General features: G+C 39.3%; 1 protein-coding gene across 2 annotated transcripts; it reads right to left on the reverse strand.

Moving 5' to 3' along the window:
• Nucleotides 1-567: 567 nt before the first annotated feature.
• Nucleotides 568-15,183, reverse strand: KCNG3 (potassium voltage-gated channel modifier subfamily G member 3). 2 transcript variants are annotated; one of them, XM_018085240.2, is made up of 2 exons: nt 14,561-15,183; nt 568-5,935 (listed from the first exon to the last, which is right to left on the reverse strand). In XM_018085240.2, exons 1-2 carry the CDS (start codon nt 15,181-15,183, stop codon nt 5,290-5,292), a joined length of 1,269 nt encoding a protein of 422 aa, XP_017940729.1. In that variant the 3' UTR covers nt 568-5,289. The 2 variants fall into 2 exon arrangements, with proteins under 2 accessions (XP_017940729.1, XP_017940728.1); XM_018085239.2 differs by having other exon boundaries at nt 14,528-15,183.
• Between the last annotated feature and the right edge of the window lie 290 nt (nt 15,184-15,473).

A 15,473-nucleotide genomic window follows, 5' to 3' on the forward strand; every position in this document is an offset into this window, starting at 1 on the left:
TAATTTCTGGATCAAATATTCAAATTTTATATTGATTATAACTCCTAGGTTCTAAATGGCAAACTTCTCAGTAGTAAACAATTGTTAAAGGAAAGAGTTCTTTCTGAGATACAGTACCAATACAAATAGCCACGGAATTCACTTGTTGAAAAGAACACATTTTATAAACATTTGTGTTTTGACCACTAGTCCGTGAAATACAGGAACAAGGCCAGCAAATTTTATTATGTGATTTTATCTATGTAATTCTGTATTCACATAAAACCCCCCACATTTATTCCCTCTTAAAATTACAGCATATATTTTTCTTTACAGATAAGCAAACAATATATAAAATTAATGTTCTACAAAAGTATAGACATTTGCGTTTGTAAAGAATAAAGGACTCTAAAATGTGTAGTTGCAAGCATTCATATTTTATTGACCATAATTCATATTGACCAAACATTTATATTCTTCTTCTTCTGTGGCTCTTGAAATTTGTTATCAATCAGATTGTCAGTCTTGATTGCTCACTGTGGAGCCTTCTTGATGCTTAACCTATCCTGTCATCTGCAAAAGATTTGTGTTGAACTTCACAGGCCATAAATCATATTAGTTTTTTACCATGAAAACAGTGTTTTGTTGTTTCTTCCATGAGTGCTGGGGCAACTCTTCAGCTACTATAAACTGTTACAGCTCTAGCAAAGCTGGAAGATCTTTCTTACTAAGTCTCCATATTTTAAACAGGGATCTGTTTTACGTAGCAAGTTTAACTAGCATCACATATCCTGACCTGGATGTTTGCTTTTACAAATAAGTAACAGAAAATGAGAGCCAGCTTCCTTTTTTAAAACCATAGTAATTTTTTTTAATAAAATGGTATCTGTTTTGCTATGCACAGCTTATTTAATTTTCCAGCAAATTTTTCCTTAGAAGCTCATTTGAAATGATAATTAAAAAAAAATTAAGGTACTTCAAATGATCCAGCTTTAATCATCAGTGTAATCCCGAACCTCTTAGGTGAGATAAAATTCAGAGCACAGCAGACCTTGCTCGTTATGCTAGTTCCCAGGAAACTGGCTGGTTTGACTGCTGAATTTAGCTGGCTGGTGTGTGCATATGACCACTTCTTGGCATACATTCAGATCTGGTAGAATTTTTGTAGTTGTTACCCAAAGGGGAATAAACAAGTGTTTTAAACCCACAAGGACTTTAGTTTTATTTTGGAATCAGAATAACAATTCCTTTATGGGCAGAAATTACATACATGATATGAAAACTGGGTGCCTTTTTCTTTAAATACATGGGCATCAAGACACAAAACTTACATTAACAGGATTTTTATCTTTCTCAAACTTTCTGCTATGCACAGCAATATAAGCCATTGTACAGTAAGAATGAATATCACATTTTTAAATGGCTGATCCTTATGTTGATAAGACTATTTCAAATCATCAGTCAACCAAACTAATTTTTTTTGTGGTACTCATCAAGACAATACAGTTTCCAAGTCTTACATCAAGGGAAATTATAATCGTCCATTCTTTGTGATATCTGGCATGATGTTTCATGTAGAACTATAGAAGGAAAATATCCTAGACAGCTTTCTATTCCAGTGATATCATTAATGATCAAATGCTTTTAAGTGACATGCAGTACCTTGAATGATTACAGCCAATATACAGTTCCAAATAAATCAGTCCTAAGGTTTGAACATATAACATATAACATATGATTAACCTTTACTGTCATCAAGCCATACAATGGCAGTTCAAAACTCACTGATATTGGTTTTCATTTTAGATAAACCAAAATGCTAGATCACAATTGTATAAGCTGTCTTTGTTTATCCCCAGTTTTATACTATTTGTATTTCCTCTAATTTGTTCCAACTGGGAATGTTTCTGATAAAGAGAGGTACTGCCCATGAAGTCTTTTATTGTATAGGTCAAACTGGCAATGATTAAAGATGAACCAGCTTGTCTTCCCTTGGCTTTCAAATTACAGACTTCAAAACAGTGCTGCACCCCATGTCTGTGTAAAATACAGTCTCAAGTAAAATTTTAGTAAAACAGTTTCAGCTGTTTACGCTTATTTTTGACTACACATATAATTAATTTTTTGTAAAGTTTCACTAAAAAACCTGGTTCATTGAAAATAAGACAACATATTACTAGAGGTCAGGAACTTTATTTAGCCTACAATTCTGTTTTAAGGCTACCATTGAGATTACTTTATTTCAACTTGCTTTGTAAGGAAACTAAAGTCTGATAACCTGATAAGTCATTGATAACCACACAACAATAAAAGCAGAGAGGAAAAAAAAGAACCCAACGAAAAGCTCCACCCCCATATCTCTCCCTAGTGGGCTTATATAGAGAAGTTTCAAAATATTTTATTATAACTCAAATTAAAAAATACATTAGGTCATTCTGTTCACATTTTACCATATAAAAATTGAACATAAACTGTTAAAAAAACCCAGTATGACTTAAGATAATCTCCACAGACCTGTTCCTTTACACAACTATTTTCACTGGATTACCTTTTTACACTGGGAAAGGATTCTTTAGCTGAAAGCACTTTATAAAGGATTGAACATTTTGTTTGTATACTGTGTATAGTCCAGATAATTGAAAACTTCCTGTCCGTAGTAGCTTATACAAAATGATTCACGGTGCAAATTGGTATTCACAAATTATTATGTGCATTGATTTATATATTTTTCCTTTGTACAAGCATCTAAAGATTAGATTTATAGGTAGTGCTGAAATGCATTTTTTTTGGCTTGAAGTCAAGATTGCAATATACTTCATTTCACATTCTGTATGGATTTCAAACTATTGCCATCATGATGATGGTTTGGGCGTTTTGTGGAGGAGGGTTTTTTGAGCGACCTTAAAACACTCATTTCACGACAGAGTATTGGTTTGGCTAAGTACAATACATGGACAGAAGACAAAGCAGGTTTTAAGGAGTTTTATGAAAAACAGTATTTTTCCCAAGCATTAAAAACAGCATATGAAAATCTGTAGGGCTAAGTTCTTACATGGGATTTTTAACCTATTTTAATGGAAAAAAATTGGAGCAGAATAGAAAAAAAATTAGCAATTTTCTCCTTGAAAATGGTTTTGATACTGTCAAAATAACTTTTCATTAGAAGATGAAAATGTCATTTTCTTCAACAGCTGTGTTTGGATTAAAGTCTGAAATTTCAATTTTGTCAAGGAGGAAATTTTTTCGAGCAGAAAAAAAAAATTTCAACTGACTGTAATATATAATATATGCAGGATATATATAGGTACACATGCAGGAATACAGAGCCAGCATCTCTGCTGGTGTAGAACATCTAAGTGTCTCTGAAGTCACAACTTGCCTAACTAACATCAGCTGTGAATCTCACCTAAGAAAGAAATTTTTGCTGATCTCATATTCACCTCTCTGTGGAATGCTGTTTTCTGAGCAACATGATTCTGCCATAAAAGGCATAAATAGAGTAGTATAGGGAACTACAGAGCTAATCTTCTGAACACCAGAACACACGAGTGTCAAGGAACAGAAGTATGGTTGTAATGGTTCTTAATAATGCAGTGTTGAAGGGAGAGTCAAACTTGTCTGTAGGAAGGCTACTGAAGTTCTCTTCAGGTCTTCAGAAAAATTGTGTTTGCAATGTAATTCTTTAAGACTACTTAAGACTAAGACCACTTAAAATGATAATGAATTTTTCAGGTCTCAGGGTAGAGCCTGCATTGTACTGGTTATTGACCAATGTGGCAGGTCTGTTTGCATGAGCAATTACAGAGATGTGTTTTCTAGGTGGTACTCATTTTACTTCTAAAGCTTCTAACAATTACATATATAAAAGATGCCTCTACAGCACATAACGGTAAATGCGGTATTTTCAGGCAAGCGCACTGAATTCACCTATGCTGATGACTCTGAACTTCCATGTTAGTATGAAAGCTCCCTGTTGATGTTTATTGGTACCCAAATTTGTAAAGCTGTACCTTAATGTGTGTTAGTATCTAACTGCACATTTCTACGTAGTAGCCTTTCAGAATTATACTGAATGATGCTATTAAGCAGTACTACATGAGAAATGTAGTAAATAATATGTTAGAACCGTACTTGATTCATTTTCATTTTCTAGTTACGTTGGAGAATACACCATTTTGCCAAATGCAACTCACATGTCTGTATTTTACTTTCTTTGGTACGCTCTGGGCTTTTTACAGTTGTTTTTAAAACTTCCATTGACATGTATCCTTCAGTAAGGATTACAGAATTTAAAGATGATGAGTGTCATCTGACAGGGAGCAGCTACTCTTGTTTTCCAGTGCTTGCTCAAGTGGTGGAATCTTATCATTTGTCTTGGGGAACTCTCATTATGATATCTGTGTTTAATTAAATGGGGTGAGGGGAAAGGGGAGGAAAATCTATGCTTATGAGTATGTAATTTCATGTGGATGGAGTTGAACTCAATGCATGTAAAATTTGGAGAGCTCCCCCACTAAGCTACCAGCAAATATATGTATCAATCCCTGATTTCTTATGCTGATCTTTGTAAAGTACAGCACTTGCTTCTACTTACAATTTGGTTCCAGAGAAGAAATTAATTGTGACTAAGGAAGTCCTTACTACAACATTTGGAGGTGCATTTCTTGCATTTCTTTGTGAATTATCAAATTCAGAGCAATGGGTTTACAGAAGATTTGTGTGCTTCATCAAAGATCAGAATCAGGCCTTGAGGTTTTTCATCCTACAGACCTATATTCATCATCTTTCCTGAGTTACAGAACCAGCTCTACTTTGTTGCAAAGCTCAAAAGTAGCAGTGATTCTCCAATATATAGTTTGGTTATCTGAGTAAAAGTGGAGATGCTTCAGGCAAGAAGTTATCAATGCCTCTATGGAGGCATTTCAATATTTAAATATTGAATTCCTTGAAAAACTTCTGCTACACATCACTTAGAATTGTTTAGGATATAATTACAGGAATGACAGATCTCAGCGTTAAGCCCATTTTTTGTTCTGCTTTTGTGTGGGAAGGCAAACTGGTCTGGTTGAGGACTTCTGAATCCTCTTTGTTAATTTTGTTCTCTCAAATTTGAAACATCACTCCCTCTCCTTGCAAGGTGCCCAAGGCAAATGGCCATCCTTCCTGTCTGAATGGTGACGGGCTTTCTCCAGGCTGGCGAGAATGTTGTTCCACAGGACCATCCAGTCAAGGAGGACACGCGAAGGGACCTTCCACCATTCTCTTCTAAGACAAAGCTTAGCAAGTAACTACAACAGAATGCAAGTTTGGTCAATTTAAGAATTCAGCAGAGAGGCTTCTACTGTACCTAGCGGATCGGAACTTGAGCTCATGGTAACACTGCACAAAGCTGTGATAAATGAAAGTGATTGGCAAGGCTAATAAAACGATGCCACTAACCACACAAATCCCTCCAAGTATTCTTCCTGGCACAGTGATGGGACACATGTCACCATAACCAACTGTGGTCATTGAGATGATCACCCACCAACAAGCAGCAGGAATGCTGGCATAATCCTTATTCTTTGTTCCCAAGTCCAGCCCATTTTCAAGAAGCTGGGAAAGTGCACTGAAAATTGCCATAGCAACACAGATAAAGACAAGTAGCATCACCATCTCTCTGTAACAACGCTTCAGAGTCAGACCAAGTGTTTGAAGGCCAATGAAATGACGGGCCAGTTTAATCACCCAAAAAATCCTCATCATTCTTAAGACCCTCAGAGTGACTCCAGCCCTCTGAAGCTGTGAATTTTCCCCTGTGAAAACTGTCATTAGAACAGAGATGTAGTAAGGAGTAATTGCCAGCAAATCAATGATGTTGAGAGGTCTTCTGACAAACTCACACTTGTTTTTGGAGACGATGAACCTCACAATGCATTCTGCAGTGAACCAGCCTATGCAGATAGCTTCAATTATCCTGTCAAAAGAAACAAAGTACAATATTTATGCTCTGTGCAAAAGCTTCAGTGGATGTTTGGTTTGTTCACGGATATTACCAAATTGACACTTAGACTTTCACGGACAACAAACAGAAAGCCACACTATTCTTATCCTGCGCATGTGGCACTGGTCTTCATCAATTAACCTGAGGATCTAGTGAGAGTTTAAACTGATAATTGCTGAGAACTCACTCACTGTTTGTTTTCTTTGAATTACAGACTGCTACTAGTCACAGTACATGGCATACATGCCAGAAACTAGAACCCTACAGGAAATGGTAGGCCACCAGTGCCAATGTGTAACAATATCTAAAACATCTGCGGTTTGGGTTTCTTTTGTTCATTGAGTTTTGGGGGATTTTGTTCATTTTTGTTCGTTTGTTTAAATCTGTGAGGTCTGATCCATGTGGGAATGCCAAGGGCTGTAGGTCAGTGAACTGACAGGTTATTAACAGGTTATAGAACCAGACTGCTAAACTAAAATGGAAGTGCAACTGGAGTAGGCAGAAATCAGTTTTTGCATTGGATAATTCATGCAAATTAGTTCTTCAGGAATCAACCTAAACCAGTCTATCTGATCTGCATCCCAAATGGGCCGTATAGAATTATATTCAGAACTTTATAGGTATTGCCACTAAATATAGATGGTATTTCATTTTTCATCATTGGGTACACAAAGTACTAAGCTTGTGACCTCCCATTTACCACAATGCTCTGCATTATTGATCTCTTTTCTTTTGCTTTAAATGTAACTCCACCTAAACTACATTGCAAAAAAAAATCAAGGTAACCAAACATTAAGGTAATAGGCAAGATCATCATCTTGCCAAATACAGAAGAAACCCTGGAAGGGGATTTCAGTATGTTCTTAAATATTTTAAGTCCCAGTGCATTGAATGAGACTTGAGAATATCTCAACTTGAAACCAGTGTAAGGTAGAAACAGAAGATAAAAATGTTGCTCAAAGATTATTTAGTAAGTGTTGTGCATGTAGTTGCAGATCTTAAGATTTCAGACTGTGCTCACTTTTTTACTACATGAGGGAATGGAAGCTAGTATTTCCCTAATTCCTCTGTTTATCTTTTTCATCAACACTTTAAGCAAAGAAAAAGCCCATCACTGATGTCTTCTCATACCAACAGGTCTGAAACCAAACTGGTGTGAGATTGGAGATTTGAAAATACCACTAGAAAATACAGTTGGGCCTTTTTTGCTACTGCAAGGACCCTAACAAGGTAGTGTCTGTTGAAACGGAATGATTTCCAAGTGATGCTGTCATTTCAAAGCTAAACTTTTGCTTCCCTAATACATCTGCATATTTTTTATCGGTTCTGAAATCTATTGTTATTATTAAGAGAATGGCCTGTTAGAAAGGCAATATTCTCTCCTAACTGATATAATTATAGACTCTATAAGCTTTTTCATGAAAGTTTCGTACAGTAATTTTTTATTAATTTAATTTTGTCCATTCATTCTCCTTAGTTTTAAGCTAAAATTGGAAGAAACAGTAACAGTCATGCAAAATGTAACCTTGATGCAAAATCATAAGGTAAACTGTAATTCTAGCTGCAACAAATTTAAATGGATATAAATTAATTACTTATAGAAATATTTATTCACATAAATTCAGATCTTTTTTTTATTTTTTCATGAATAACAAAGTTCTGTAAGCAAGTGGTCATTCTTCATAAAGAGCTTATAAAACATTAGTTCATGTTAGCACCTTTTGCTGGAAAGATCTCTCAATTTCAAAACCAGTTTGCTCTCAAGAATTAGGTGTTCTCTTAAAAATTAAGCTTTTGAAAGCTTCCTTTATGTTGAAAACAAATAAAGGAAAAAAGGTTAATGGGTAAGTTCACTTAAATCCTTTTTACATATGATAAGGAAATATGTAAGACTTTCCCCAGTAAAATCAAACAGCGAGATCATGGTAATGGACACAGTGATGAAGTCTGAATGTACTTATATGTTGGCTGGTTGAGATCTCGTGTAATGATTAAAAGAAAATTGTATCTTGATAGAAAGTTGCAGCCAGGAATATTCAACAATTCCAACAGACTATTTCATTACATTTTATGAGATTTCTCTGGTAGTGCTGCCTGTATCCTATGACATGAAGCATTTAAATGAAAAAGAAATTTGTAATTACACAATTTAAAGCTTTTTCACTTGGTATTTCCTATGATGCCTTGGTATTTCCTACTGATTTCCTACTGATGCCCTGATAATGTTGGAAGTGTGACTCCTCCATTTTTGTCACATGTTAGACACATCTCTGGGTTGAGCTTTAATGAAGTTAGGTTCTGATTGTTGTGATACAATAGAAATTGTCTTTATAAATCGGCCTTGATTCAGTGGTTCAATGTAACTTTGGGGAATAGTTGTACAAGTAAATATCCATTAAATATTATCAATCCACTGTTTTACTCTGGCAGTTCCTAGCACAAGAAATACTGTAAATCAATAATACTTCCATAGGAAGGACTGAAGAAGCATTTATTGTAGAACAGATTTGAAGAGAGGTAAGGAATGCCATTGATGCAAAAATGACAAAGAAAGATCAAGACAGTGGGAGATACGTTAATGCCACTGTTACAGCTTGCACTGCCATTTCTGCATTTTGCATCCATCCTTCCTTCTCCAGGCTAGGAAGAAGATAATGAAGAAGAGTGTCCCTTTTTTTTTTTTTCCTTCCTCTAGTTACTTTTTAGCCATCAGTGAAACAGTTTTCACTTTTGTCACTCCTTTTTGGCTGTGTAGATGGATTTTGGTAGTACTGGTGAATCACATAAAAGTGTATGCTTTGGTGAGAAAAACTAGAAACCTCTAGCATGTTGAGAAATCTGGATGCTACATACTATGTTTCCACTTTTAGAACAAGTCCCCCTCTCATTGCAGTGACTTTTATAGCTAACCTTATTAGTGGGTAAATAACATCTAATAAGGAAAGCAAATTTAACAGTTACCCCTCAAGAGAACTTAACTGAGTGTAAAGTTAAAGCCAAAAAACAGGCATGTACTCAGAAAACTAAAGCACCTGTATTCTTTGTAATCAATCTTAAAATATTTTCTGCATATTCACAGGGCAGACTGCTTTTATTGCCTATGCTTAGAATAATGCTGTATTAAAATCTATAACTATTTAATTAAATAGTGGCTTTATTTTGTAAAATGTAGTACCTATAAACTTCCATCACAGTTTTTGGTTGTTTTTTTTTCCCCATCAGTTCAGTTTTAATATAGCTGGTATTCAAAATGGAGAGGGGGAATTAAAAACAAACTCATTAAGTGTTTCCTTGAAGATCTCCCCCCCAGAAATTTATAAGTAATCAGAGAAAATACAAAGACATAGTTTTTATTCAGTTACAGGCTATTTCTGCTCAAACTTACTGTTCACTGTTCAAGACCTAAGCACATCAAAGAAGGTATTTCTCCTGAAATTTTAAGCCACTTGGTACCTAATAGTCTTTCAAGATTACTCTGTTGCATATAACTTTCTCTCAGAATAAGCTATTTTATGTACAGAGAGTTAAGCCACTTCAGAAATAATTTTTTTCAATCACTAACAAGACTAGTTTGCTAGTAGTAAAAAAAAAATCATATTGTGACTATCTTAGAATGTTTTGACTTAGCAATATTCTTTGCCCAAGCATGCCAATTTGTGTACTTTGAATATCCCCTGGTGAGTTGGTTGAAATAGAGCCAAAATACTCCTTAGTGGCACTATTATCTATTAAGCTTGTAAATAAACATACACACCAACAGGACACATGAGGAAAACAGATGATACGATTAAAGACAGTATATGACAGGATTAAAGATTAAAGTCTGTCAGCACTGATTTTTTAAATTGTTGCTGAAGCCTATTTCCATGTAGAGCACATTAAACCTGAAAAACATCCAAGCAGTAGCCAGAATGATCAAATTCCTGCTCAGGAAGACTCCTAGGTAATTTCAGCAAATGTTTGGGGTTTTTTAATCGTTTTAAAGTCAACAGGGTTTCCTTCTCACTAGAAGCTATGGAGTAGAGGCCACAGAACAGCAGTTTCCCTGCATTAAAAACCTTGCCGGGTTTTTTCCATTCTGTCTCTGCTTTGGTAGCAATAATATGTCTTGATGCATTAAACTCTGCTACCTTATGTGGGAGGCTGTAATGACCCAGCACTCCCCAGGGAAGGGGCAAATGCTTTTCACAGCTCAAAGGGGATACCGGGATACGAAGATCTCAAGCCCTGGGATCCTCAGCATCTTTTCCATATATGTTGAACATAACTGACACCTAGACCTGGTGAGTTTAAGATTCTCCTATTGCCAGACAGCGATATACATCTGTTCATTGTGTTAACTCTTTTTGAAAAAGCTAGTAAATTCAATAGAAGAATCCATGTCTGTGTTTTTAACTTAGGTTTGTAGTTCCATTCTTTATCTTCAGCCCACTGTTTTAACTTAGCAAAAATGTGGTGTTTGAGTTAGATCTTACACAGGAAAGGAGATCTTACTGTGTTTTTGAAGAGACATTGAACATGAACATTTAGGTGTTCTGAAGTTCCACCACCGTAAAGGAATAATGATTTTTGTGTGTCTAAAATTCAAATGTAACTCTTTAGGTGGATATTTTGCAGAGATGAAAAAAAGTCCACTGACACCTGATGAGAGACACTGTTTGGGGAAGTTACGGTGTTTATCTGCTTTTGCTTAAGAACACAGCAATCATATGGGCTTGGTGGCTCAGTGATTATTTCAGTACAAACTTAATCATGATTATTAAGTGGAAAGGGGGCTAACAAGCTACTCATAGTTAGAAAAAATAGTTTTAAGGCAAGTAGATAGAACTGTGCTGGCAGTAAGTCAAGCAGCTTCAAATGATTTTCTATTACAGGCTTGAAAAGCTCTTCCTAAAAGACTACACTCACAATCAGTGTGTGGACGGGTCCCTGAGCAGAGACTCACAGTATGCATCTGTTGGCACAGTTCAGAGGAGAGCAAAGATGACTTGAAATTGCCAGAAGCAACAGAAGGGGAGACAGGCATTCCTGCTGTCTGCTCCGAAACTCTACAAATCTTATGCAAATCTTTAGCTCTGACAAGTAAAACTTGCCATGGCAGGGAAGGGAGCAAAAATCTCAAAATTAAATAAATTTAATAACTCAGATTGCATCCTGAGAACAGGCCTGGGGAAGGCAATTCCTCTGCAATCAGGGAATTATATTGTCACTGTCTGTAATATCTGTGAAATTCCAAGGTCAGATTCCCCATTCCTCTCTCCTTAAAGCTTACTCATGGAGTTCTCTGTTGCCCTCTAAAGGGTGTTACTCTGAAGGAAGAGAAATAGCCATAGTTTACCCTTTGAGAGCATGGTAACCATGAAAAGGCATAACAACATAATGGTTTCTGAGAAAAGTTTGGTGGACTCAATTCCTCTTCTGCTGGAGAGGTGTTCATACAAGAAAAACAAACACAGCTGGTCTAGCTGGCAGCCACAGTAGCCCTTGCTGCAAACCTCATTAAAGAGGCTGATTTTGTAAATGACAGAGTTAGTGACCCTCTCATTTGTGGAGATGATGTCCAGGTAAGCTGGAGACACATCGCTAGTCAGGTGCTTTCACTACAGCTGCCCAAAGCTTTTCTGGGAATGGTTACCACAGGAATCAGCCACAGAAATTATCCACGTGGCACTTTTCTGAAGTGTAACATATTGAGGAAAGGACAGGGGGTTTATGTGAGAATGTGAGAGACTAAAACTATGAGAGTTGCTGAATTTCGTGAGGTGGTTCTCACCTCACCTCAGTAGCTTATGCTGAGTTGAATAATTGATTACATCCAAATCTACAGCCTAAGGATTTCTAGATTAGCCTGCTCAATTTTCACTCCTCAAACTTTTCAAAATATGTTTTTTGAATAATGTAAGGTCTTCATACTAGTAATTACAGTGCCATGCAAGTCAAAGCTCACTTGAGTACAGCACTAATGTCACAATTTCTCTGGGGAAAAAAAACGTAAGTTATTGTATTACTATGTTAGATAAAATTCCTTTATTTTGATGAGGAACATTGGTTAATAAACAAAGGACAGAATTTGGTGTCAAACTTTTAAATGTAGCAGAAACTAGTGGACAGTTTTTTAAAAGCCTTCACACCTAAGATGGACAATATTGCCAATGTATGTGATCCCAGACACTCCTACGTGATTTCTGTGGTCAGGCTTTCAAATAAGCCACTTAGTAACTTACTTAGGAAACTTAACTAATTTTAAATGAAATAACTACAAACAAAAGAAAATATAAAAAAAAAATGGGAAATAAAGATGACAACTGGGCATGCTAGGTCCAATCCTATGGCGTGTGTAAGTAGTTGTAACTAAAATGGATCACTCACTTAAAAGCAACTGTAGCTAACACACCTCTTTTTCCAGCTATAACAGGCTTTTTAGTCATGGTGCAGCATATGTAATAAAGAGAGGAGTACTTCCACCTTGGTGGCCAGCTGTGGACAGAGAGGCACACACTTGTGTCTGTTTTCCATATGTTCCCCATGTGATCAGTTCCTGTGCAGTGAGAGCACATCGGTTAAGCCACTTGTGAAATGAAACAGTTTGTATCAGTGTTTATACATGACAGGCTTTTGCAAGAAGATGGTTAGAAACTGTTCAGCTACAACTTTTACAGTTATCTCTATTTTTTTCCTGCAAATCATGGAATATTACAGTTAGTACTGAAGAAACTCACCCCACCATTGATAGTGGTCCTTCTGGTTTTAATAGCAAATTTCACTGCCCTGGGAAGTGCTTAGCTATACTGAACCTTTCAAATACTTAAGACTTTATCCTTCTAACACTTGGTATACAATATGCAATTTTTCAGAAGAGTAATACACATGTTCTTGAAAGGCACCATGAAAGAAAAACAACACATCCTATGCCATGTCCTTCTGCAAGCTGAACTCTTTCAGTAAGAGAAAAAATCTTGTCAATTCCCACACCATGAAGATGTTAACAAAGACAAGACAGATGTGGTTAACGCTATGCTAATGCTGCATCTATTTTCACATGTCTGTTGGGAGCATCTTGGCAATTTGCTGCTGCACAAAAAGATCACCAGGAGCATCCACTCTTTGAAATAACCTTGCAAAGCTTAAGTAATGCTTTTTAACTGGAAGAAACTATAAGAGCAACTTTTTACGTATCTGAATCTAAGCAGGCATCAAAGGCTTCTCAATCTGCATCTGCTTGCTTTTTGTTCATACAATTAATTCTTTGGCTCAACTACAATAAGAAATACAGGTGCAGTTTTCCATTAAGCTAATGGAAACTATGAAAATACTTTCCAAGGAATTAATCTGGCTACTAAGATATAATATATCACATTCCAATTAAGTCTATGGTAAAAGATGATGATTTCATAATGACAAGGCTGCAATTTCACTGTAGGGCCCTTTTAGCAGACCAGAAGCTGAAAACTTTTTGTTGAGTATCCTGTCTGTTTTAAAAGGGAGAAGCTAGCAAATACCAGAAATGTTTACTTCTTTCTTTATATGTCACTCTTCTTTATGAGAGAAATTCTACCAGAAATGGTCTCAATTTTGCTCTCTAGGGAACAGGAGAGAGGGAAAGAGAGGGAGCGGGAGAGGGAGAGCGAGTGCAACAATACTTAAGTCAGCAGAGTTGCATCAATGTAACCCTAATCTGAGGTCACAAGAAGATGAAAAAGGTTTGTTATTACTAGTAAGGCTCGGGATAGAGCCTTATACCCCATGGCCTGGTTTCTGCATCTGTTTTGCAATGTTTAGTGTGCTTACATACGTCTTATCTAAAGGAAATGTAAACACTGTTACATTCATACACTGGGGTGCTTATATGATGCATTTGCAAGAGCTCAGTGTGTAGTTTGATCATCTCCTGTGTTCCCCACATATAGAATCCGAGATGGAAAGGCGGGGGGGTAAGGCTGTTCCCCCACACATGATTTTACCAGAGCAGAATCGTAACAAGCACCGGATCTGCTCCATCAGAAGGACCTGTACGAATACGTTCAGAGTACTTACAGGATTGTGCTTTTCCCAGAGGAAAAGACAAGGGAATTGCATTCTTTTCGAGTTTTAGTCCCCCCCTTTTTTTTTTCTCCCCCCCCAGTCGTAAGGCCTAAGATGATTTTCCGAGTGTCTGAAGTTCTCTGTGTGGGTAAAGAGTCCCGTGGCCTCTTAAAACCCGAAGATCCTGCACGAAGGGAGGCACCCTTACTGAGAATAGGAGCCGTATCCCGATGGCCCCGCTCCGCTGCCAGCCCTGGCCCGCCTGTAGTGCGGCCGCTCCGGGCTCCCCCCTGCCTGTGCCCTGCGCTCGGGGCCACCGGAGCCCGGCGGAGCCCGGCGGGAGCAGGAGCTGCGGAGCAGCACCGCTCCGCCGACACCCCCACATCCCCCCCAGCAGCTTCCGAGCTCAGGGTCGGGGTTTTTAGGCGCGCAGACGATCTGCGCCGGCGGCAACTACAGCCACGGACGATCAAGACGAAGGGCAGAACACACTGGACGGGACACACGGGGACCGGACAGCGGGAAAATAAAGGATCCTCCTACCCTGAGGGCTCCCTCACTGACTCTGCTGTGTACCTGCTCTGCTCCTCCATGCTGCGATTCCCCGGCGCCCGCCACTCGGGCAGGGTGCTGGCGCACAGCACCACCATGGACACGATTACGAAGAGGATGGAGACGGTGGCCAGGACCTGGGCGGCCACGGAGGACGTGGGCTCCTCGAAAGTCCTCCTCATCCTCTCCAGCCACTTCCCGCCCTCGGTTCCCGGCGGCCGCCTCCCCTTGCCCTCGGGGCCGCCACCCGACTCCCCTGGCGGCTCCTCTGCCGCGTAGTAGGTGTACGTCTCGGACATGCGGTCGTCGAGGCGGCGCTGGCAGCAGTAGTCGAGGTGGGAGCCTTCCAGCCCCCAGTAGATCATCTCGTTGTAGAAGGAGAGCTCGCACATGTGCGGCACGAAGCGCAGGTGGCCGTGCCGCACGTACAGCATGATGAAGCCGAAAGCCTCCGAGTGCCGGTCGAAGAAGTACTCGTTCCGCTCCCGGTCGTAGTCGTCGCACACCTCCAGCACGTCCTTCTCCGAGAGGCAGCCGTGCAGGCGGCTCACCCGGCGCAGCGGAAAATCCTTTAACACCTCCCGGGAGAAGGAGTACCGGGTGCCCCCGACGTTCAACACCACCGGGGGGCCACGGCCAAAGTTCATGGCTTGGGCGGGACGGAAGGAGGGGAAGCGCGGGCAAGGGCAGGGCCAGGGCGGCGAGGAGGGGGCAGCGCGGGAGGCGGCGGCTTGCCCCGGCTTCCGGCTCTGCGCGTACCGCTGGCCGGCTCCCGCCGGCGGACGGGGCGGGCGACGGCGGGGACGGAGGGAGGAGAGAAGGGAGGAACGGCGGGAGAAGGCGCCCCCAGCGGCCGCGCAGGAGCGGGCGCGGGGACGCGGCGGAACGCGCGTCCCCCCGGTGATCCTCGGCGATGCTCTTCGCGAGGTGCGGTGCG

This window comes from Manacus vitellinus, unplaced genomic scaffold (genome assembly GCF_001715985.3).
Source record: "Manacus vitellinus isolate BGI_N305 unplaced genomic scaffold, ASM171598v3 scaffold_8_pilon, whole genome shotgun sequence".
NCBI lineage: Eukaryota > Metazoa > Chordata > Aves > Passeriformes > Pipridae > Manacus > Manacus vitellinus.

Excerpts from the sequence above, each read along its gene's own strand:
- KCNG3 (XM_018085239.2), bottom strand. The coding sequence starts at position 15,183 with ATGAACTTTGGCCGTGGCCCCCCGGTGGTGTTGAACGTCGGGGGCACC. Across the intron at positions 5,936-14,527 it reads TCAGTGAGGGAGCCCTCAGG|GATAATTGAAGCTATCTGCA; the intron begins GTAGGAGGATCC and ends TTCTTTTGACAG.